The sequence below is a fragment of the Pavona decussata genome, unplaced genomic scaffold (genome assembly GCF_977016875.1).
Source record: "Pavona decussata unplaced genomic scaffold, jaPavDecu1.1 SCAFFOLD_266, whole genome shotgun sequence".
NCBI classification, from domain to species: domain Eukaryota; kingdom Metazoa; phylum Cnidaria; class Anthozoa; order Scleractinia; family Agariciidae; genus Pavona; species Pavona decussata.
This window is the reverse complement of record NW_028145668.1, coordinates 114,566-139,381: the sequence shown is the minus strand read 5'-3', so window position 1 is coordinate 139,381 and position 24,816 is coordinate 114,566. Positions and strand designations below refer to the sequence as shown.

Here is a 24,816-nt window from a genome sequence, read left to right as displayed (position 1 = left end):
TCATCCAGCTTTCCGTTCCATTCTAATTTTTACAAAAATTTACCTTCCAGAACATTTTCTGTCATCAGCTCGAAAACAAAGATCTCAAGTTTCCATTATCAACTTACAGCAATACACAGAGCGATTGTTTTTGGGATTTGAGGACTACCAATCTTTCAGTTCTTTGGCACAATGGCGAGTGGCACTGTTTTATTACTTTGTGTTCTACTGTTTATTCCATTCGATTCTTCACTTGCAAGGCCCAGTGGAAAGCTGAGACCAAAGGTAAGAGAGAGGAGTACTCGATACTCGTGATTCAGGGTTCTTCAGACGACATCATGACTCAAGATCAAACATAACTATGAATCGGTTCAAAGATCTCCAGTGCCTCCGGCTGTGATCTGTACTGTGCAATTTTAGCATTTTCTAGATGTAAAATGGCGTTATCATAGTTCGGTTTCCAATTCCCAATGCCATAAATCGTTATGCAAAGTCTATAGCAATCTGTCACACAAGATGGTAAATACCCAAGTCAGCCCTAACAGTGATCAGCATCAAATTTCTCCTCGTAATACCAATGCTTATTCAACTCCTGCATGAGGTCTTGAGAATTAAGGATATGATCACCCAAGGTGAATTTTCTTGATATTTTAACACCTTCTCCCCAGTAATTTTATACGAAAAGTATGGCGACAAGATAGGAGAATTTGTTTCTTTGATATTAGGGGTTAAAGGGTTAATTAAATGAAAATGTGCCAATCAGGCCTGAGGGAGTAGGGGAGCAGATCCCCACGTGATTCAGGGTTCTTCAGGCGTATTGCATATTTTTCCCGCCGAATTTTTGACCAGTGTTGCAGTATTTACTTGAAAGGGAAAATAATCTCAGCACGCAAAACGAGATTTGACCACATTTGCCACATTGGCCCTAGAAATGGGATTTGAGTCAAAATGTCTTATAAAATTCAAATTTCCTACATCTCCCAAGGGTCCCCCTTCAGTTGTAGCTGACAAGTGCTTTTATAGGAAATAATTCCGGTCGAGTACGCACCCGTACTCCCCTAAGGGTATACAGTGAATCAGAAGCCCTGCAGCCGAGTACTCCTCGGGCTGACCCGTTCGACTGTTTGTTGGTGAGGCACGGGATGGGAGTGGGGGTTAAAGATGCAAGAGGGAATTCTCCTGCCCGATGTCGTGAAAATAATAAAATAAATCGTGAAAGTTTCATAAACTACTGCATCATCGTACTGCCTTTACTCCTATTCACAACTTGCAAAGTCGGTTTTTCAGTAAACGATTTGTTTGCAATTATAGTAGTTTGGATACGAGAGTGGTTCACTGCAACTCGGGCAGCCCAAACTCACGGTTGAGCTGCTGTGTAAAGAATTATGGTTATAACTGAGAAGATTTCTATTCAAAGCTTCCTGTTTTATTAAATAAATAAAACAAAAAATGATTTTTCGTGATCATGTCGTTCCCAAGTCCTACCAATCAATGCTTACCTCCTTATCGTTCCATTCTTGACCTCAGAGATCTGTTGTTGTTGTTGTTGTTGTTGTTGTTTTGTTCTCGTCACGTGGTTGGCTGTTTACGCTTTGGTTTGGCCGATTCCTTAATTTTGACCTTTCTAGATTCTCAGCCTTGTGTTGTCGTTTCTCTTAAATGCATTTCCACAGAGGCAGGCCGCACAGAGCTCCGCTTTGGCCGCCCTGATGTCCTTTTCCGTAAAACTTTCTGACATGGAGCGACAAATCACCTCTTACGATAGAAAGATCCAACGCCAGTCAGCTGAAATCAGCCAGCTCTCAGCCAAACTCGACGACAAAGCGGATCGATCTCAGTTCCGCGACCTAACGGCTTTGCTCAACAGCAAGATGACAACAGTCAAAGACGTGATCAACACGAAAAAACTTGTGATACAGAGACAACGAAACCATTTGAGAAATTTAGAAGGAGAGATATCGGTAAGGGAATATTTGTTCTTGTATTTTTGTTTTCCCTTACCCTTCGCGTCTCCTCGCGGCAAGAGATTTCGCGCGCAGTGCACTCGCGTGTTTTGCTCGCTCTACTAACCGTAACAAAAACGAGGCAGAGGCTCCTCTTTGTCTACTTTTTCCAGGAGATAGGTTTGACGCAAGACTCCGCTATAACTTGAAACATCGCAGGGAGACTGCTAGCATTTCCTTTCTGGATAATAAATTATAGACCTCAGGACTGATCCTTAGCCAGACTAGAACGGGCGAAAAATTCGACAACAGCCCACTCTTTCGAATATTCAGTCACAGACGGAATGTTGACAATTTAAAGGGAAGTATCATGGGAGATATCATGACTTTTGGCAAAAATTCACTAAATTTAAACTTTGAACACTGTGTCAATTAATTTCTAAATCGCTAATTTAAAGAAATATTAATAGTGATTCTACTGAGACGAAAGGTTCAACCAAAATATAGTACAACTGATTTTTAGTGCGTTACGACAGCGAAACTTGAAAACGTAGGCCCGATGTTTTCAAATTTGAACCCATTTTTACTTTGATCATCTACCGGCAAAAATATCCGTGGATAGTTTCTTTGCATTCTGATAGTCTTTTAATGGAATTTTGGTCATTACATCTTGACTGCTATCAACCGAATAGCGTCTTTTCGATTTTCAATGTGTTACTAAACTAAACTTTTGTACTCGGCCGTCGTACCACCACTTAAGGTGGCTCCTCACGATTTTAACTTATAATATGGCGCGCGCTGTGTTACACATCGAAAGCCAGTTTTCTCCAGTTATTTCTTTCTCCCAATTCATTGAAATCACTCAAAATGTAATAGAACAAAACTATGTCCTCGAACCCTCGCTGGTAAAATAATTTCTTTGAGTCTGGAGTTAAACGTACCCTAACACCGGCGTTTGTCAGAGTGTATCAGGCTTTGATTTTAAGTCTTTTCAATATCCTTCGGTAAAACCTTCTAAACCTCTCACAGCGGATAAATCCTGACCAGGAAAACCTTTTAAGAGCAAACAAGACAGGGGTTACGAAGGCAAATTCTTTGCTTTTTGCAAATTTCTGGTTTTTGCCACTGCGTAAAAACTTGTCTTATAAATATTTGTAAAAATTGAGCCCTAACTAAAGCAAATTATATGAAATCTCTGTGCCAGTTTTTAGGAAATTTCACCGAAGGAAACGCGAGAAAATCCAGATGGAAGTTTACATTTTCACGGACCATAATGACGTCTTAGAGTAGGAATTCGCCAAGACGCTATTTTGGCATGCGTGAACTTTACAGCAATGGACTTGTTTTCGTGAGCGAATTGGATGACATTTGCAACCTCGGTTGTCTTTGAAGACACAAACAACGATACCTACGACAGAGACAGTTTTCTTTGAAATGCTTTTGTTTTTCTACCCCAGGACTATAATTTGAGCTGTACTTGTTCGCTATTTTGCTTGAGCTTGCGTCAGCTAGCCCGTGCACGTTACTAAAGCTCGCATCATCAAGTACGCGCGCGAGCTTAAAACCCTGTGGAGCCACCTTAACTCTAATCTTTAAAGATGATGTCTTCGTTGCATAACCCACACTACTCATCCCTGTGCAGTTCCACTGGCCATACAAGCTTACATGTACAAGCATCCAGAGTATGAAATGTCTTATCTCATTTTTTTTGCCGTGAATTTTGTTCATGTGGTTTGTCATCTTGCATAACACCCCCACCACCCACCACCACCACCACCCTTAACAATGGTGCCAGCACCAACCCCCCCCCCCCCACTCCACCCTTTCCTCCACCAACTCACCACAGACCTCAACTGCACAACTTCAACCTCGTTTAGTTGCTATGGATACTTCCCTTACGCTTTGCGGCAACTTCTTGGTTTCAATTTATGTGCACCCTTCTATTTAGATATTGTTGTGCGTAGCTGCAACGTCGCTGTGTGCAATATTTCATGGATCTATCGCCCAAAAGTGAAAACAGTTTACTTACATAAATTATTATTACCATCAGGAAGTCCGAAATGAATACAACAAGCTCGTCGCCGACACAACGGAGGTACTCAACAGATTTGACGATTCCAGCCTGCACTGTACCACCAGGAAAGCCCGCTGGGGTCCAAAAGCCAATGGGTCCATCATGTATCTGGAACGGCAGAGGGTGCGCTGTAATCAAAACGAATTCTTGCAGTCATTCTACTTGAGTTTGGCTTCTAATTATGAAGAGGATATGGTCAGATATGTCTACAGGTGCTGCAGTGTCACCATATGAGACATCCTGAGGGAACTGCAGAGAGTTTAGTTTGTGTCACTTCAGGAGAATATCATGCTACTTTTGGTGATTCCATCATTTAAGAATTTTTTGTCAAGCTAGGTTTCTCTATTTCAGCTGATCCCTTGCACTATCTTGCGCTATTCCACCACTTTATGTTAGCTTATTCTGTGAAGCTAGGTTTCGTTATTATAAGCTGATCCTGGGGCGCTATTTTAAACGATTCCTACACTCTATTTCAGTAGACCTGCGCCTTTCAAAAGCTCTACAAAAATAATAAATAAATCACTTTATTCAAGTGTCAATGTATTTAGCGCAGAGCACTAATTGGGGACACTTTCTAGATCGAATTGGATCCTGATAACCTGCAGCTGCATTGTTTTTCAGGGTTGGAATCATTGTTCTGTTGTTCGTTCTTTGTCCTTTCTACCAACCATGTAAGACGTTGTAAACGGTGCAGGTCGATCCCTCTAGGTTGGCTCATTCTGTTGACTCTGCTTTCTCAACCTCGTCTTTGAACAAGCGCGAAGAACAAGCGACTGGAAACGAAACTTAATTTGCATAGCGAGTGAGAGACCAGTGCGGCCTTTTGTACTAAACTTACCGTCCAACGTAACTGCTACACTTTCTTAAAGTCCGTTTTCGTAAAGTTCGCTCAGGCAGCCATTTTGGTTTTACTTGGCGAGCGGGAAAAGAACAAAAACTACTGAAGGAGGTGGGGTAAGTCTAGTTTTGTAGTTCTTCCCAGGTTGCGCTCGCCGTGTGAAATCCAGATGGTGACCAAGAATCGAAAACAACCTTCCCAGCACAGCCACAACGAAATTCATTGTATTTTTACGATTTTAATTATATTTTTATTCACGAGTTTCCCGTGGAAAAATTATTCATTGAAAAATAAGCATGCAAATTAGACATAATGCTATATAAATATCTTACATTTAGCGTCTTCCTCGACACAGAAGGTAACTTTAAAAATGAAAAGGATAAAAAAAATAACTGAAAGAAAAAATGAAGTTTTAAATAGTTGGAAAAAATTATGCTTTACCGTGTAGCATGAAAATTTTGCGGGTTCTAATTTTTGCGGATTTTGCGGATTGATCTCGATCCGCAAAAATTAGTTCCCGCAGAAAAAAACACCCGCAAAATAAAACGCCGCAAAAATTAACTCCCTTCAGTCAAATTTAACTCCTCTTTAGTAGACGTATGCTACTGGAGCGATATACATTGGACTTAAACAAGATCATTAACATGATTTTCCATTGGATAAAGCAACTAGATCTGTCAAGGATAAAGCAATTCAGTACATCAGATTGGCACGAATGGGTCATCTGAAGGAACGCACAGACTTGAATCGTGCAGCAGACCAACCATATTCTATTGGCGCTTCAACTGAACAAGAGTGTTATTATCGACTGAGTCTGTCTCATTGCGTTATAATAGGGGCTGGGCATAGTTTTGCATAGGAAGGCCGCTCCCAGTTAGGTCTCAAAGTACATCTTTCACTCGAAAGCCCTTCTGTATGCATAGAAAGGTTTCAGCTACGGTAATTCAAACATTCATACTGCTTTTTTATAAAATAATATACGGTAATAGCGTCATGGCAAACCATATTAACGAAGCAGTGTTTGGCTGTGCATGGTAGGGGTAGGCTTTTTGTTTTGTAGTTGTTCAGTCCCTTTGCGCAGTAAGGTATTACAGTGATATGTCTCTAATATGTAACTAGAGTGAACTGTGACTCAATTGACCGCGTACAATAAAAGTTGAAAATATTCAGGTTTCCTCCACTTAAATAATCTGCTGCTTGAACCAGAGCATCGCAAAAATTAGTTCCCAGCAGAAATTTCAGTCATCTCGAACCGCAAAAATTTGTTCCCGCAAACTACAAAAAAACGCCAATCCGCAAAATAAAACTCCCGCAAAATTTTCATGCTACACGGTACTTTTGGTTGAAAAACGATGATTGCTTCTCTGTTGTGATGGTTGAATTAAATATAATAAAATAATTTACATTTTCTTAAATTTGTGAACTTGGATTGCATTTCTCTTCCATTCCATCCCAGAGAGGGGAACGGACAAGTTTAAAAACGATAAAATAGTTTGCAGAATAAAAAATAAAAATCAGGTTTGACTTTTGATAAAAAATACAGTAATCAATTCTCTGTTGTGAAGGTTGAAAACCAAAGGCTGTCAAATATCTTTTTAGATTCGCGCTTTCAAACTTGACCAATGCGCATTACACTGAAAACACGGGTGTCACGCGTCGCGCTCTTTTTCCTCGTCATCTTCAGCACTTGTGTGACTTGCGGTATCCACTGGTGTCACGGGTGCAGAAGTCGTCTTTGGCATCCATTGTTTTCTTAGGAATTCCACTTCTTGACATAAAATCTTCCTTTCCTTCATTAAATTATTTCGGGTGGAAAGCAGTTGGCACATCTGTGAGGGAAAGACATATAGCGCCTTATCAGAACGTTAAAATTCAATCCAGGGTCACTTGGAAAAAGTGCAACGAGGGTGTGTATACGTAAAGTATACGTAAAGAGATACTACTACAGTCGAACCCTTACATGTATTAAGCGGCCACCCTCTCTCTGTTCAGCGGCCAGCTTTAGAGATATTCCGAAAACTGTCGTCAGTATAAGATTGTAAAAAATAAACCCTTATTAAAGGGGAAGTATCACGAGAATTTGATGTCATTTGAAAACCCCAAAACGTTTGTCTGTCATCAGAAACAAGAAAATAATTGTCTAGTTTTGTTACAAATTATCACCCCACTGGAACAAAACTGTCGATTAGTGCCCCTAGTCCGAGACTGAGTATGTCGGAATGGATTGAAACTTGAAAAATGTTAGGCTAATTTTTTTCAAGTTCTCACATTTTTGTTTCCAAAATACGCTAGAACAAACCAAGAGATGTTCCTTTCAAGAATTGAGTTGATTTCTTTTCTCTCGTTGTTCCAAAATTATTTTGTAGCTAAGTTAAGGTCTTATTTCACCATTTTTAAGAAAAGAGGTTAAAAAAAAACACCATGACACTTCCCTTTTAAGGGGCCACGGCCACTTTGTAGCCGCCCAGATGAGGGTTCTGCTGTTGTTTCTTCGCGCGTTTTTCTACATGTATATAAATAAAGTGACGTTCCTACTGTGCCTTATGGTACATCCTTACGAGCCCCTATTTAGTGTTCAATTGCCATTTCCCGAGGGTGGCCCCTTTACAGGTGTTCCGACTGTGGCAGTGATACAATGTAACACAATGCAATAAAACGTATTTAATTTTTACGACTGAAATGAAATGTAGTGAAATGACATGAAAGGCAATGCAATTCCCGCCCCCGTGTTACCTGGTCAACCTGTTTTCTGGCGTTCTCATCATTCTGTTTGAGTCTGGCCGCCATTTCATGTATCCTTTTATCGCTTTTCGTGTTTTGTTCCTCAAGAGCGCTTCTTTCGGCCATGGATTCCTTTAGTTCCTTTCGCATTCTGGCACGTTCCTGATTTGCCTCTTGTAATCGGGATCTAAGTTTGGATAAAATAATACGTCGTCTCGATAATACAACAAAGAATGCCTCGCAAAAACTCCGTGGTCTTTCAGTGCTGAAAGGTTTGGCAAATATTGATGTTGACAGGGCTTAATTTTGGTAATTCGATAAGATGGTTCATTATGAGAACAAAGAATAGTGGACAAAGACCAGACTTCACCAACTTTCCTTATTTACTCCAAGCACTTTTCCGGGATACTAAAGCATTGAGAATGATGTATTATTCAGTGAGTGACAAATGCATACTCAAAAAAAGGAAATCCGAGTGCTCCTATCAGCAGTCGAACCTAAGACCTTCCGATTACTAGTTCGGATGCTCTAGCACTGAGCTACAGGAGACTCGTGGGAACTAAGGCCATTAAACTAGGTTCATGGGACAAACATCCTGCATAGTGCTAGGATTCGAATGTCAACGTCTGGTATACGCGCAATGGAATGAATGTAATGGTATATTTTACTATATGCGAAGCGATAGAAACATCGACATAGAGAGGTAGGATCACTGGGACCATAAAGACAAGGCTAGCCAGGGAACCAAGAACTTCAGGGACGGTACGTCTCTCTAGAGGAGTACACACCTACCAGATTGCCTGTCCGTCTTTGCGCGTGATAAGTAAAGAACTGAACACCGAAAAGGACCAACACTAACTGACAAATGGGTCCATTTTAGAGGGGTGTTAGACAGATAAAGGTAAAGTCGCGCAGGAGCCACAGCTGGCCCACACAGTCAGAGCTTAACGCGGTTTCTGTAGCATGAAGCAAGTAGGGGTATTTGCCACCCCCACCCCCCCCCCCCCCCTGGATGGGATGCTAGTCCATCATGGGGTTTATCCCTAGCGGTATAACACTAGTACCCATTTATACACCTGGGTTAAAAGAGACTAAGCAAAGTTTTCTGTCTAAGGAAGCAACACGACGACAGCGGCAAGGGCTCGAACAACCCACCTTTAGATTTGTCCCCGGTTGTTCAATGAGCGGATAACTTCATCCCGTGGATAAGTCGCTATCCAACGGATAAAATGATTGTTGGAATACATTTTATCTGCTGGATAGCCATTTATCCACTCCTTGAACAACCGGGCCCTTGCGCCATAACAGCAAGTGGCTCGTCTATATTCTAGAGAAACAGGTAACAGAATCAAAACGTATACCTAGCTTTTTCAGACGAATCTTGCAGCTGCTGAGTAAGCTTTTTGCATTCTTCTTTCATCCGGTTGCACACCTGTATTTCTGCTTCTAGCATCTGCTGTAGTTCGGTTCTACACTGAGCTACAAGGTTAACTCTATGTCAGTCAATGCTAAATCAATCTTGAACACATGAAGTTATTCTTGTTGTCCAGTACAAGCTACCGTGGAGGATTTTGTTGGGCGTTCTGTAATTTCTTTTCTTAATGTAGGACATTCAGTAAGGTTCGCGTGAAGAAGCCTTAACCTTTCTGTCCGGAAACCAATGGAACAATTACTGAGTAAGACACTCTTGATAGCGAGAATTAACTTAAGTCCTGTAAACGATATATTCAATTGTTGAAATACTGATGCTAAAAAAAAAACCTTTCCAAAGTACCAATATTTAAAATTGGGGTAAAAAAAGATGGAGACTGTCGCGAAAATAAACGCTCTCCGTTGTTAAGGTTTCTGAAATTGACACCAATTCCTTACAGAAATGTAACAACAGATCTTACTGTGTCTCGTCTCTGTCTCTTGCAGCAGGGCGGTGAGTTGTTCTTCTCTCTGTTTGTTTTGTTTAGAGATGTTTTCTATCTCCTCTGTTTTTGTTTTCTCTAGCTTCTCCTTTGCAGTCACGGCGCTTTTAGCCTGTATGAGAAGATTGAAAATGACAAAATGAAAAGTAAGCAACTTTTATTCCAGCGTGACCATAATGCTCTAACCTGTACATTACCAGAGCGTGTTGAATAATTCGCAATTGCTACTCCTCTCCTGTATTTCTAGACGGTGACCAAAATCTAGTTCCTCTGTACAATGGAAACTAATGCACTATAAATTAGTAAGGAGAATTACAAGATTAAACATGTGCAATTACAACAGCTCACCTCTCTTTCTGTAAGATTTAGTCTCTCAGTGAGTCTTATGCAATCTTCCTTAGTGTCCGTCCATCCTTTTTCAGCTTCATGCAGACGCCGTCGAAGCGCTTCCGTTTCACTTGTTAATCGCGTTCTCTCCTGGATAAAAAGGGGTGCCCGGTTGTTACGGTTGATAAGGATGATATTAGGGACATTTAGATACGAGTTCGAGTAAGGCGACTTTTGGAATCCAGTTTGCGTGCTTTAGAAAAGACTTAAAATCTTACATCTAAATTTAAGAAATTTTATACTCTTATAGATGACATTGGGAAAAAGCCACCACTAACCGAAAATGCACGGATAGAAAAAACAAACGCTCATCAGGTCCGGTAAGTTATCGGGAATTTCAAGAAACCTTCCGTAGCACTTTAGCTTTAACACTTCGCCTTAAGAGTTTAGTTACCTGTTCTCTTTCTCTCTGTGATTGTTGAGTTGTTGTTTTCAGGGAAATTATCTCCTGAGAAGCTACTGAAAGCTTCATCCGTGTTTGTTCCAGCTCCTGATGTACATTGTCACCGGCCTAATGAAGAAAAATCAAATAGCTTGGAGAGGGAAGATGAGAAGGTGGATTTGAAGCAGGACCTCCGGCTAACAAGTCCAGGGGCCCGTTTCTCGAAAGCCCCGGTAAATATATTTTTAAATGTTTTTTCGCCGATTACACGGTGATTACAGACATGGTACTTGGCCAATGTTTTCATAGAATATAAATAAATTTAGTATTCAAAGCTAACAAAAATTGACTTCCGTTGAGGAACATCTATCACCAAAGACACTTATCGGGCCCGGTAAGTTACCGGGACTTTCGAGAAACGGGCCCCAGGGCCCTAAACACTTAACCTTTAACTAGGTGATCCCATAACTCAACACCTACAATGCCACAAAGGTTGCTAGATAATCTACTGTTATTAATTTTTTTTTTTTTCACAATAAAGCACTCGCTGAGACGGCAACATTGCCTGACCTTTGCTATTTCAGACGCATGCGTCATTATTTGGCTTTTTGCCTGCTCCAGCTCAGTCGCGAGATCGACCTGAAATGGAGGAAGAAAAGGTAAAAAATCAGTGTTATAAATTCAGCCAACGCATGTAATAGTTCGGTAATTCTGTTTCAACGCATTCAACAACAAGATTACGGCTTTATGCACTTTAAAAACTCGGGGAGGATTGCAAAACTATCGCGAAGTTGCCCCAAAGCAAGCACAGCGCACCTTTTCTCTTGTGAGGCGTTCCAGCTGGTTTTCTAAAGCTGCTCGCGCTTCACTCGATGCTTCCAGCTAAGAAAAGACAAACAAACATAAAAATCTTGTAAGTCGGAGGCAGTAGAACGCAATCACAACCCTTTAAGGTGGGTGCAGCTGGAAGGATTCCGTAATCCCGCTTAGTAATAGAAACGGACAGACCAAGCCCGACTTACTTGTTGGGTGGGAGGGTGGGTCGCCAACCTGTTCACTTTTGCGGCCTCGAGTAGAGTTCTTTAATAGTCTTTTTTGCATAATCCCTAGGGTATTAATCACCATTGCAGATTGGAAATTCTCGGGAAGACTTCTACAAAGTCCTACCTGGTCTTACTAAATCTAAGTAACTCTAAGTTTGGTTTTGTGCCGCGCCGTTATCCTGTACACCACACAATAAGTTCGCGTCAATAAAACTGATTTAAACCCTAGGTTGCTTCTAACTCCTTGCTTCTATCCCCTTCTTCTTTGAGTCCGCCTCGAATAGCTCAAAAACTGCCTGCAGATTCTCAAATTTTTTCCAATTAATGTAAATTGTTGTAGTGAATAAAGTTGTTGTTGTTGTTACCGATGATTCAGTGCTTTGATTCACCTGTTCGTTAAGAAGCTTGGTCTCCGCTCGACAACCTTCGCGCACTTTTTCTCGCTCTTCATCCATTTTCTCACTTGACAATTTCATATATTGATCGTGTCGATCTCGTTCCCTTTGTAAATCTTGTCTCAGTTGTCGGACGTGGATTATAGCCTGAGGAAAACCAACACCTATATTTATTCAAAGGACTTTTTGTGGGCTTATTTCGGGGGGAGGGGAGTGGAATGGAGTGGAGCTTTTGAACCATTAATAGTCCTCCAACAATAAGGACAAAGAAGTACAAAGCACACACACAAACATTTCTTGCATTGCTTTTGGTATTTTAAGGCTTACCTCCGCTTTCTCCAGCTGAGCCTGTTCAACCATGTGGCAGCTGTTTTTCACTTGGTTGTACGCTTCAAATTCTCGCTGCCGCACTTCGGCTAAGACAGCCTTCTGACCTGTTAGTGTGTTCAATAAATCGTCTCTTTCCCTGGGGACAAATCCGGCACCATACATTAATCAACAACTTATGATGACCATTTTACCTTTTTCACTAACCAACCAGCTCGAAACTCTGAGCTGTCCACGGTTGCATTTTTGATTCTCGGTTTGGTCTTTATCATGTCGCTGTCGTGTTAAGTTTTCCACGCAGTCAGATCAGCCTTGCAGTTATTTCAGTTCCTTTATTCTAAGGTCACGCTGCTTCGAGTACAGCAAATTTAGCTCCAAAACCGTCGTTGAAATTAGCCTACGTGGCAAGCGTTTCAGCTGGGTTTGTGTGTTTCAGTTTCGCTGTTTGAACGCGTGGAAATTGGGACGAGAAAGGAAAAACGGAGGAAGAGAAACCTCTCCCTCTTCTCCCCTCCCCTTCCCCCTCATCCGTTTTTTTCTCTCTCGTCGCAATTTCCGCACGTTCGAGTTAGGTCTTACTTTTCAAGCATCCACATTCGTGACATTATCCGTACAAGTAGAAGTTGTTGCTGTAGTTTTGCTCTTGTTTTCTCTTTTTGTTTGTTTGTTTGCCTTTTCTTGGTTTTGTTTTTTTGTTTCTGGTTTTTAAGATTCATCAAATCTGTTAAAAGGGCAAAAGGAATCCGGTATAAAAATCACAAGCGGATTTCGATTCACAATCAAAACAAGCGCGCTACAATGGCTTCCTTTTATTCTGACTTACTTTGTTACTTTGTTAATGGTGTCGATCAAAGTTTCACTGTGGGAGTCAGAGGGCAAAGCAGATTGGTGTCCACATTTCACGCACAGGGCGGGCTGATTCCTCTGATAAAAGAGCAGAACAACATTGTTAAATGAGCCCTCTAACAAACGGAACTCCAATTGCTAGAAACGCAGAGAACGTTGGGCTTCCTACAGCATCTTTATAGAAACACTGTAACTTTATTAAATAGTTTTTTTTTTAATTAAAGGAAGTACGTGTTGAAAAAACTTTGCTCGTGTGAAAATATTATTGAACTTTTTGCATACATAAAAAGCAAACCATAGTTAGCCGTTTCTTATATTTAACAAAATTTTCATCAGCAGTTTTGCACATTCAACCTCTTCGCCCCGTTCCGACCATCTGCCCCTGTGTCTACAAGGATGAACCTTACCTGATCTCCCAACAGTTTCTGGGCTCTACGAAAGAAAAACAAAGCATTATTAGCTTGTTAGAGATATTCACAAGAAACTCGTAAGTTTTGTAGCGCGCGCGATGGATCTAGTGAGCGGCGAACCTGCGAGCCGCCTCCTCTTTCACTATTCTAATTTGCATAATTTTAATGTCGCTTTCCGCACGTGATGCCGAGGAGGAAAGTACGACTGCTCGCAGTCAAGTACAGAGTTGATAAGGGAGCATTCCTGGGATAGTTCTTACAGAAAAGGAAAATTTATACTGCACATTCCCGGCTCTGGTTGTTCAAGGAGCAGATAACTCTATCCACTGTCGGCAGCTTGTCGGCGACCGACGTTTACCGACAATTGCCCGACAGGTTTATCGGGGAGTAGGCTGGTAAACGAGCCTTATAGGGGAGCTGTTCTTCAATTTGTCCGGAAAGCAACCTATCCAGGAAATAAAGTTATCCACCCATTGAACAACTGGGTCCTGGGTCTAAGAACAGGCAAAACTGAAAGGAGTGACGCTACTGATATGAGTTTAACGTGAATACTTTGCGTCTAATAGTTCCTATCATTTTACAACGATTGTTGATCAAACTGGTTGAACAGTTTTATCTTGTTTGTATCAAGAGTCACCTTAACTTGGCCTCCAGCTCCGACACTTGTCTTTGAGAATCCTCCAGCTCATCTCTGTAAGCAACAAATGATAAAGAAAAATTATGTTATGATCGATGAAATTTTCAGTCAGTGAAACAGACACAATCGGAAAAAGAAAATTAGAGTTCTTCCCAACAGGAGTCGAACCTAAGACCTTCCGATTACAAATTCGGATGCTCTACCACTGAGCTACATGAGACTCGTGGGAGCTAAGCCATTAATATGGTTGACACTTGACACCTTATTTGAAAGGCCAATGTAAAACTTATGGCCGCGTTCCTTTAACGACCTCGCTCCTACGGGTCTGCTGTAGCTCAGTGGCAGAGCATCCGAACTAGTAAATGGAAGTTCATAGGTTCGATTTTCGTTTGGAGCACTCAGATTTTTTCCGAGTATGCCTGTGTCACTAACTAAAAAATTCATCTATCAACAAAAGTTAAAGCTTTTCATTTCAAACTCCGGCATCCCTTAGTTAGTATATTAGAATTAGATTAAATCTGAATTCAGTCTTAGTGCTGTGATCTAGGGCAAGACATTCCACTTGCTCTGTTACGAAAGCTTAGAGCAGACTGTCTAAACAAATTGACAAAATTCTGGCGCGGGAGTACAAAGTGATACTTTCTATCGTGTCGACTGGGTTCCCCAGAAGCCCTTACAGAAGCCCTTGAGCGGCAAAGCGTCTTGAGATATGACAATTTTACTGAGTTTAAATTTGGTTCCCACAAAATGATGTCAGGGATTTTTTGGTCAGTGGCTCGTATAGCATGGCCTGCAAATTTCAGAGTTCTCTTGGCGATGATACTGCTGACAGGAGGAACAAAGCCGTTGCCATAGAATTGAGTGCTGCGAACTCGGGCTGTCCAATCTACGTTGAGTCAGGTGCAACGCGAAGAAGACGCGTAAAGCAACCGTGGAGCGATGGACGAGTATCCCATTGAGACAGGGACAACTATTACTACCAGTAATGTGACATGATGTTGGAGATATGTTGAGGCTAATCTACATCTAACACATCATATCGTTTGATTAGAACACAATTTACTCATAACATTGTTCTAAATCTCTTTTAACAGCAGAAATCTGTGAAGATTTATTTTCAGCCACGGCACAGGTGATAATGTAGTAGTGCTTGACAATAATCCAGATTGAATTTGAATTTAGAAATGTTGGTTTTTGAGAAGAGGGGGGAACCGGAGAACCCAGAGTAAAACCTCTCGGAGCAAGGACGAGAACCAACAACAAACTCAACCCACATGTGACGCCAAGAATTGAACCCGGGCCAAATTGTTGGGAAGATCCCCAAAGCGAAGCAAGAAATCCAGGAAAATCCACCCCGCCTACATGTACGTACCTTGTGGAGTAAAGCAGTGTCTCTAGATGCTTTGTCTTTGTTTCATGGAGTTTGCGTATTTTGTCCTGCAAGACGATGTAGATTTATATTATTTGACCTTAAGTTACGACCATGACTGTATGCTACAATCCAGCCCTATGGCCAGCGCTGTTACAAGCAGACTTTGCTTTGAAGATGTGTGCACTCCATTCGAAAAAGAAGTGTATTTTAAAAAAAAAGAATGTTTGGCTTATCAACAGAGTTGATGGTTAAAGGTATAAAATCAGTTGGGCACCGAAAAGAGATTCAAGTGCTGACGTTTGGACCTCGCTCTGACGAAAGGCTAACGTTCGAAACATCAACACTCGAATCTCTTTACGGTGATCAATTTCCCTTTAGTTATCAACTCTGTTGATAAACCAAACATTCCTTTCTACTCCCCACCGACGCAGCACCACAATTTCTTAAGATACTAACTCCCTTATTAAAAAAAAAAAGGTTACGTATTAATTTTTACAACTTACCACTTCTTCTTCAAGCTGACTTACAAATTTCCTCTCATTGGCAGACATAAAGAGCTGTTAAAATGCAGAGGTAGAATTATCAGTCTAAAGAAATCATGTGTACAAGCTTGCTACCTATATGTAACTAAAGACAAATTGGATAAGTGCGTATGAGGCACATTATGGTTTACAAGAAAAGTAACAACAGTCTATAAGATGATGTGATGATGGTATCCTCTTTGGGGTAATAAAACTATCGCTCCTCTATTCAGTGACCTAAAATCCATCTGGTTAAGAAAGTACAATGGAACCCGGTTAATAATATTGGACACCAAAGGAAGATGCAAAAGTGTATTTTCATGGTTCTACTGGTTCAATTAATAGACTGCAAAAAAGGTATTTTTGTCTTATTAAAAAGGACATGCCAATAACCATAAGGGCAAATTCCCAAGGTACATTTACAAAGCCCTAAAAGCATCGATTTTTGCCTGCTAGTCTCACACTCACCATTTGTCTCTTTTTCAGTTCGAAAACCATGCACATTTGTGTCATAGAAAAACTCAAAGAAACAAATGTGGAACGCCTCATGCAATCTAAGTTTCTACCTGTGAATCAAGATCACCCAGTCCAAATGAATCATGAAATGTAGACCTCTGCGACACATTTGGCATCAAAGACTTCCTAGGGTCTCTTCTAACAAAGCTGTCTCTTGCACTCCTTTCTGTGCCATCTGGATCACGTTTCTTAATGTCCATTTTCTTGTCCCTGGTTCTTGTTTCTGTGTTTTCTCCAGCGGCCCCAAGGTTCTGAATTTCCTTATCATTATCACCATTATCACCATCCATGTCGTCATCATCGTTCCTCTTGGTATTCCTTCGTGTTTGGTCACCTGAAATTATGTTCCCTCTGCGACCACCATCCGATGGCAGCTGATCCTGTGTACCAGAAAACAATACACGTGAGGGCATTTTTTTCTCATACAGTCATTTGTGTAGTGACTTACCGGTATGTGCAAAAATCAATTAAAAATACGGGGTGCAAATAGCAATTCATTTCAAATATAAATTATTGCTTGAAGCTGATCTTCAGTCAGTTGGTACATGTATTTTAAATTAGACAAGAATACCTTACACCATCAAAAAATTAAAATACTCCATGCCTTCTGTAATATTATAATAATTATTATACAATGGAACCCCACCTAATGACCACCTCGTTATAACAGCCCCGTTTTTGCGCCCCAAACGAATTGAAAGTCCAGTCATTTGCTTAGTTTTACAACCTCATTAATCTGACCACCCCGTTATAACGACCACATTTTCACGACGAGAAGGTGGTGATACATGTATTAATGGGGTTCAGCTGTATGTATTATGGGCAGTGTTATAAAGGGCTCTATTGTTAGCTAGAACATTTTAAACTTTGTTTGATGCTACCATTTCTATGGGTACATTTACAGCCCACTTTGGAAAGTTCTTTTGCTGTAAATTTTAAAATAGTGTTGTAATAATACCTCAGATTCAGTTTGATTTTCATTAACCAGCACTTGACTGACAGCTTGTGTCTTGAGATGATCAAACAGGGTTTCATTTTCATTAATCACAAGTTGTGCTCTTTGCTTCAAGGACTCTAGGGCATCCTGAAACATAAACAAACTCAACTAAGTACTTGAAAATTATTCAGTCAAGACAATGTTAATTCCCGGTAAAATTGAAGAAAAAATTATCATTTATCATTTTACAGAGTAGAGTATGAGAAGGCTTCACATTGAGAGTAAGAAGCTGTAGTTTAATTGAGCTGCAAAAATAACAATATTACTGTAAGCAGAGTTCCCTTTACATTACAAGTTACTAACCACGGTCAAAACAAGGTACATATGGCTGTACAGCTGTACACTGTACATGACATATATGAACAAATTTTACACGTACCTGACAGTAACATCATTAAGAGACAATAAAGAGCTAAAAATGAATATCACCGTTTTGAGATCAGGCAATGTCTAGCAAAAAGAATTTGAGGAAATAAGTGAGTGAAGTTCCCAGGAAATAAATGTGTGCAGATTTCAGATCAACTCAAGAAAGATTAAAGTCATATTTAACACTTCTTCAAGGAAATTGACTTTGTGTAGCATAAACACACCTTGTAGAATTCAACTTGACCTTCAAGATGTTGCAGAATTGCAAAGTGACTGTCCAACAGTTGGGTGACTTCACTTGTGTCAGGTAAATAGTTTCTTTCTGGTGAGAAAGCTTCTTCATCTAATACTCCACTCTTGTTGTAAAGAAAAATGGTACATTGTAAAACAGACAAAAATAAGCTTTTTTCAAACAAACCTGTCAGATAAATATTATTTAGAAAAAAATATACATGTAGCTTTCAGAAATACATTTTTAAGCATACAAGCTTTCAACTCCTTCACAGAATCTTTGTCAAGTAGTGAGATATTAATTTTTGTCATGTGACAATAATGTGGTGTTTTAAAGACAAAATTTCCAAAAAGATTGCTAAGGCCCAGTTCAGATGCCGAACTTTTCACGAGCCAAACCTAATACCTCGAATTAAGTACATGAAAAGTTCGGCGTCTGGATCAGTTGAGAACAGCTGTTTCAATTTGGAACGGCTCAGCCCTTCTTTCCGCCTGGCTCAGCCGGGAATTTCGGCTTTGGAATGGCTTTGATTCAGATGTCGAACTTTTCATGAGCCGAACCTAATGCATAAATTATTATGATGTATTTCAAACAAAAAAAATAAAAATAAAAATAAAAAAACCGCTGACATTTCGATTGGTTTTTCTTCAATTAAATTAAGTTCGGCTAATTAAGTTTGGCGTTTGAATCAAAAGGCGGGATTTTCGTGATTTGGGCCGACCTTAATTATAATTAAGTTAGGCTCATGAAAAGTTCGGCGTCTGAACTGGGCCTAAGTAGTTCGTAACCACTTTCTCGATTGAGAGTGAAGTTCTCTCACTATATCTCTGATCCTCCTTCTCAGGATGTCAGTTTCCCTTGCGATGATTGTTGTTGAAGACATGTCCAGGGAGTGTCCTGAGTTGACTTCATGTGTTCCCCTCCAGCTGTTAATGTCAGGCAGCTCAAGGTGATAAGAAATTTATAAATTTCACTGTAAGTTATTCTTTCCACATTTACTGCTTTATAAACTCTTGTAATGCTTATCTCATTCACACTTTGGATGACATATTTCATTTGTTGTTTGACAATAGTTAAGTATTTGCAACAACTTTTAATACAATGAAAAACAGCTAAACTCACTGGTTTGGAGGTAAAGGCTGGATTTCGTGGTTCAACAATCTTTGCCTTCTCATATCGTTGGAGTAATGTCTTCAATCTTGTAACTGACACGGGAAAGAAACACTCTCAAAATGATTCACGCCGACTGAGTCACGGTCAGTGACAATGGGCACACTTGGTAAAAGAAAATCTAAGTTCTCCCAATAGGAGTCAACCATGACCTTACTCAATTACCAGTAACAAGACACTTCTTTCAATGAGCATATGCTACTCATCAACATTCAGATCCTAGCAGTATTATTATGCAGGGTGTTTGTCACATGAACCCAGTTTTATGTCAAAGCTCCCATGTCAATATTACAACATAATTATAGTAACAATAATCATAGGAAGTTCATAGGTTGATGACTAGAACTCAGATCTATATCATTTTCCGAGTATACCTAATATACAGTACTTAATACCATTTATTCACCAGGCTTAAAACAAAACATCACATTTCTTTCAACTGAAACCTAGTTTGATACAAAAGCAGATACATGCAATCACCTGCTGAGATGTAGTCATCGCCTCTATAACCAGCCTTCTTGGAACCAGGAGATTTGACAGGACTATTAAATGCATATCTCAGAGGCCCTAAGCTTTGGGAAGCTCGCTCTAAAGAAAGACATTAGTTTTGTAAGGTATTTGTTTCAGTTTGAAACCATTGGCGATTGCACATTAGTTTTAGTTCATTCAACCCGATTAAAATTATCATTATCATATAAATCCAGAGGTACAATCAAAATCGATAATCACAAGAAGTCGACTAATTGATTTTTCGGTTTTCAAAAATTAGTCGATTGATTTGTATCGATTGCGATCCATCACAATTGATTTTGATTGACTAAATTTCGATTAGATACATCCTTACAGAAAATACTTGGGTACATAATTTAAAGCTTATGTAGTCAGACCTTGAAATTTGAGCCTTGGTTTCTCCAGATCTCTTACCTCGAACGACCTTCTGGTAATCTGAAATTGGTTCGTCCACATCAAACATTACACTCTAATACCTTTCAGACACCATTTAAGAACTTTAAGAGCACAAATTCCTTGTACAATAGTCAAAACTGCAGAGATTCCAGCCGAAATACTGTCAAACACAACAAAACAACGGTTTCAAACAGGCGCTCGCCGCCTGAGCCCGCGATAGCATACTCAGACCCAGGCTTCTCTCAATTTCCAAGATGGCCGCTTGGTTGAAGAAACTTGGCTCGCAGCTTAGCGGTGTTGGTAACGTTTTAACTGCGTTTATCGTGGGTGCCGGGTTGATGAAAATATATTATGAGACCTCGGACAATTTAAAGAAAAGGATTCCACTCAAAAACAGATCCAGGACATTATAGCAAGGCATGATAATCTGAAATATGGACGCCATCTTCGCGTCATCGATTCTCGTCGAGTGGAAACAAATCTTGACAAATTGGACACACAGGTGGAAATCAGTGAAATTGAGGAAGACAAGGTCTTCAAGTACGGCCTTCCGAAAAGGTCTCCGGAATACATGCGGTATAAAAATCACGTTTTGTGCTATGATCAAGCGAAGAAGACACCTCGCTGGGTCTTGGAACATTTGACGAAAGAGAAAGTGAAAGGAGAGGCAGATCGAGCCCGCTCTGCATTCAAACCTGATCTTAACATCCCTGATCGTTTTCAGTCAAATAACGATGACTACTGGGACAGTGGGTGGTCCAGAGGACACATGGCCCCAGCAAGTTAGTAACACACTCTACCAGCTTAGGTCAATTCTGCAGACTATAGATTACTGAAATTATTTATTAAAGCTGATCGATCAGAACTTAAGTTGACTATCATGGGTACTGGTCTAGGCCTGCTAGACCCAATCATTTCTCTGGATAGGTACAGAAAGTGTGCATTGCAAGGCAGTCTGCAGTCTGCAGTCTGTATTTTACACAGACCATACCAGCTTTAGCAACAGATTTCATTCTCCCACTGGAACTCCATATTTACCCATTTCTACCCTCTGTTCTACTCCTTCCTACATGCACCACCTATTTCCCCAGTTCCCACGCCCTCTTCTCCTTGGTTACACTCCCTTTCTCCCATCCCCCCCCCCCCCCAATTCTCTAAGTTCCCATCCCCTTAAAAGCACATTGGGAGTGTTCAATAAAGTATTTATTTATTTATTTGTTTGTTTATTTATTTATTTATTTTCCTCCTATTCTCAGCTCTCACTCCTATTCCTTCTGTTCCCTACATTTCCAGTTTCTGCTACCATTCTCTAGTTCCCACCTTCTATTCTCCCAAACCTGTTTTTCCAGTTTCTATCGCCTACTTTCCCAGTTCCCATCTCCATATTCTCCTAATTCAATCCCCCAGCCCCCCCTCCTTGCTTAGTCCAGTTCTCTCCCCCTGTTCTCCATCCACTTTTCTCCCAGTACCCACCCCCCTACTTTTCAGTGCTCATTTTCTTTTCGCATATTATCTGTTGTGCTATTCCTTCCATCTCTCTCCTCCTTTTGTTCCAGTTTTCACCCACTATTCTCCCAATTCCCAGCCTCATTATCCCAGTTCCCAGTTTCTATTTCTCAGTTCCCACCCTATATTACTCCAGTTCCCATCTTACCTCCATAATTTATTCTCCCAGACCCTGCCTTTCTATCCATCCTACTCATAAATAAACCTCTTAAAAATGCCTGGAAAACAATTTATTTTTCTTTGTATCATTTATTTCAGGTAACAGCAAATACAATCAGGAAGCAATGGATGCAACATTCTTCTTGTCCAACATTGTCCCACAGGACCTGCATAATAATGCTAACTTTTGGTACAGACTGGAAGCTTACTGCCGGGGTCTCACCAAGAGATACTCTAATGTTTACATAGTATCTGGACCACTGTATTTACCAAAAGAACAAGATGGGAAGAAGATTGTTACGTATGAGGTTGTGTGTTTTCTCTTGTGTTTTGTTTAGTAAAGGGAAGAGAGGCCATAGGAATGAGGTCTAAAAACACCAGATACAACAAACAACCTTTATCCTAAGTGGCCCTAATCCTGCTCAGGCCTTGCTATCTCCAGCAGCTCTTGTGTAACCTTTAACAGTTGTACTAACACCACTAGTAGGAGAAAGACTTTCTGGTGAAACAATCACAGTTCTTTTTATTGAAAACCTCACATTCATTTTTTTTTTCACTGTTTAGAAGCAATGAATGATCAAAATTTTGCCAGGCGTTATTTTGTTTCGCCTTTTCTTTTTCTTTTCATTTTTTTTTTCTTTTTTTGTTGTTGTTTTGTGTGTGTTTTTAACTCTGCCCATATGTTGGGTAGAGAATTTCACACCAAATGTAGGGCAAACATTTCAAGGACAAACATGGTTTGAGACTGACGGACCTGCGAGAGAATTTCAAAATTCTTAAGAAATGCCAGAGCAAGTTTGAATGCTTGATCTTTAAAATGCTCTTCATCAGGAAGAAAGGACCAAAACTGAACACTCTAAGTGACTCTATTCACGCCAAACTCTTTGTGTAAACATTCGCATGCTCTTGTTTTATTATAATTGCATTGTTGTAATTCACACACATCTCTGTCTGTATATATATATATATATATATGCCACTTATTTTAATTCCTTACAGCATTTGATAATGATGACATGAAGTCATCGAAACGTCATATAACGTTTTTTTTTTTCGGTAATTTTTCTTTTAAAAAAGCGTAATTATCTTAATTCTGAATTCTGATTTCTTCTCTTTCATTTTCATGATCCAACACATGTATTTACGAACAACAGTACGTGATTCTAAATGTTGTCTATTTAGATGCGGTCTAAGAAGCAAATGTTGAGGTCATTGTTATGTGGGTCCATCTAAGTCCAATTGTTTACACTTCTTTGGTGTGAACTCTCATTTGAAGGGGTGCCTGGAAAAAAGCCCTAAGTGACTTCTGATAAATTGCTAGATTCTCCTTCCAAATTGCCTTGCATTTGCTTGTGAAACAAAAGGACAATTTGACCTTACATCAAAAGTTACTTAAGGCCTTATTCCGTGCACCATTTCATTTGTTGATCTCTTACGAAAATTTAGATATCATCTAGAGTCAATTAAAGGGCTGAGAGCATAACCGGCTTCTTTTTGTTTTAAGCCGAGCTTTTGCTTTGCCCAAAAGTACCTGGATTTTTGCATGCGCCCTGCAGTTTACAATTTTTTAGTCAGAGATCATCGCTACGTGTTTTTTTGCCGATGGTTTATGCTTAGTTTTCGAGAAAAACGATGCCGAAATATCGAGTCAGCGACAAAAAAGCAAAGCAAAGAAAGAAGAGGAAAAACAGCTTTCGAGCGAAAAACTCACAGAGCGATGTTCTTTGATGCAACTAAAGAGCACAGCAAAAATTCAGGCATTTTTGAGCGAAACGAAACATCAACCTTGCAATGGATATAACAAGGTTATGCTCTTCGCCCTTCAATTCAACTTTGCTTGGTTTTTTATTGGTAAAGTAAAACTTGATTTGATTCGTCCTTATTAGGTCATTGGAAGTAACAATGTTGCCGTGCCAACGCACCTTTACAAAGTAATTTTGGCAGAAGATGACGACAAGCAACCAGTAGTGGGAGCGTTTGTGGTCCCAAACGAACCAGTGAGTTTCGAACACAAGTTACACGACTTTCAAGTTGCGCCGGAAGATTTAGAGCGCTATTCAGGTTTGGAATTTTTCCCTGGTTTTGTTGTTGACAAAGCAAGTGATCTCTGTGTAACGGACGGCTGCAAGATGATGTCTAAAGAACGGATGGACTTGATAGCGTTTGGTCGTCGACTTCGAACCTCTTCGAGTTCAGATCTTTTGGAAAAAGTTTGGGAAGAAATGAAAGGAAGTAAGGTGACGCCTGATAGTTTTACTACTGACATTTACGAAAAAAGGAAAAAGGAATTACAAGAGCAAGAGCTATGAGTATGAAGGACGAAGAGGAGAGACTGAAGGGAGGAGATGCAAACTAAATTATAATACAGAATTTTTAATTTTTAATTCTGCCGCTTATCCTTGACATACCTTTAATGCACCGTGACATTTTCGCTGTAAGTTTAGGGTGCGTTCAACTGACTCTCTTCCGGAATAGGACGCTCTCGTCCCAGTTTCCGCACGGAAACGTTTGCCAGGCAGGCTATCTCATACTTTATTATGCAGCGAGCTTTGCAGTACCTTGTCTTGCTAAATTGAAATATGTCCAGTACTGCTGATTTAGAAGCCATATCACTGCTAAACAGTTACTTGCCTCTTGTAGCGGTGCATGAAAGCCGAAAGGTAAGGCGTCTGAAGCCCTGCAAGGTCTTTTTTATGCTTTACTGGATAGCCCAAAATGTCACTACAGTCGAACCTCTCTATTACGGACACCAAGGGGGCAGGAATAAGTGTCCGCATTATAGAGGTGTTGATTTTAGAGAAGTAGCGGGGTTTATATAGTGAATTTCGGTCTCTCATGGACCAAGTAGTGAACTGTCTGTAATAGAGAGGTGTCCGTATTAAAGAGGTGTCCGTAAGGAGAGGTTCCACTGTAGAATGAAGTTCAGATAAAAAGGTGAGGGGTGAGAAGCGGACAGCCTTGTAACAAAACAAGCTGCTTTTTAACTTCTTCAACAAGATGTTAGTAAACAGAAAAAGGTGCATCTTGCATTCTTTTAAATATGGAAATGGGTCATTTTTTATAGCCATTGCGCCTCTGGGGTCTTGGTCAACCTTCCTAAGTGGGGAAGTTTTTTTATTTGACGGAAGTTAATTCTTGTTCCAGTGAACGTTTCCACGCTTGTCGGCCGACAGTTG

General features: G+C 40.2%; 2 protein-coding genes and 1 pseudogene across 3 annotated transcripts; 2 read left to right on the top strand and 1 right to left on the bottom strand.

The window, feature by feature from the left end:
- Positions 1-25: 25 nt before the first annotated feature.
- On the top strand, positions 26-5,265 carry LOC146455896 (uncharacterized). Its single transcript, XM_085093727.1, has 3 exons — positions 26-264; positions 1,653-1,940; positions 3,973-5,265. The coding sequence occupies exons 1-3, from the start codon at positions 172-174 to the stop codon at positions 4,228-4,230; spliced, it is 639 nt and encodes a 212-aa protein (XP_084949853.1). The 5' UTR covers positions 26-171; the 3' UTR covers positions 4,231-5,265.
- On the bottom strand, positions 5,137-20,144 carry LOC146455895 (serologically defined colon cancer antigen 8-like). The gene is made up of 22 exons (XM_085093701.1): positions 19,994-20,144; positions 19,550-19,657; positions 19,022-19,104; positions 17,892-18,023; positions 17,263-17,388; positions 16,355-16,684; positions 15,771-15,824; positions 15,268-15,332; positions 13,896-13,949; positions 13,256-13,280; positions 12,826-12,926; positions 12,003-12,141; positions 11,670-11,822; positions 11,054-11,119; positions 10,808-10,876; positions 10,250-10,366; positions 9,817-9,945; positions 9,448-9,580; positions 8,917-9,034; positions 7,568-7,742; positions 6,166-6,663; positions 5,137-5,269 (listed from the first exon to the last, which is right to left on the bottom strand). The coding sequence occupies exons 1-21, from the start codon at positions 20,040-20,042 to the stop codon at positions 6,484-6,486; spliced, it is 2,406 nt and encodes an 801-aa protein (XP_084949827.1). The 5' UTR covers positions 20,043-20,144; the 3' UTR covers positions 5,137-5,269; positions 6,166-6,483.
- On the top strand, positions 20,095-24,810 carry LOC146455894 (nuclease EXOG, mitochondrial-like; annotated as a pseudogene). Its single transcript, XR_014858924.1, has 3 exons — positions 20,095-20,757; positions 21,740-21,948; positions 23,527-24,810. The product of XR_014858924.1 is annotated as a nuclease EXOG, mitochondrial-like (transcript).
- Positions 24,811-24,816: the final 6 nt, after the last annotated feature.

What these genes read in the sequence shown, in the direction of transcription:
- LOC146455896 (XM_085093727.1), top strand. Translation starts at nt 172, where the DNA reads ATGGCGAGTGGCACTGTTTTATTACTTTGTGTTCTACTGTTTATTCCA. An exon ending in GTGGAAAGCTGAGACCAAAG is followed by an intron (nt 265 to 1,652) that starts GTAAGAGAGAGG and finishes GCATTTCCACAG; the next exon opens with AGGCAGGCCGCACAGAGCTC. An exon ending in ATTTAGAAGGAGAGATATCG is followed by an intron (nt 1,941 to 3,972) that starts GTAAGGGAATAT and finishes TATTACCATCAG; the next exon opens with GAAGTCCGAAATGAATACAA.
- LOC146455895 (XM_085093701.1), bottom strand. Translation starts at nt 20,042, where the DNA reads ATGTTTGATGTGGACGAACCAATTTCAGATTACCAGAAGGTCGTTCGA. An exon ending in ACCATTAACAAAGTAACAAA is followed by an intron (nt 12,142 to 12,825) that starts GTAAGTCAGAAT and finishes ATTTGTCCCCAG; the next exon opens with GGAAAGAGACGATTTATTGA. An exon ending in AACGCCTCACAAGAGAAAAG is followed by an intron (nt 10,877 to 11,053) that starts GTGCGCTGTGCT and finishes CCTCCATTTCAG; the next exon opens with GTCGATCTCGCGACTGAGCT.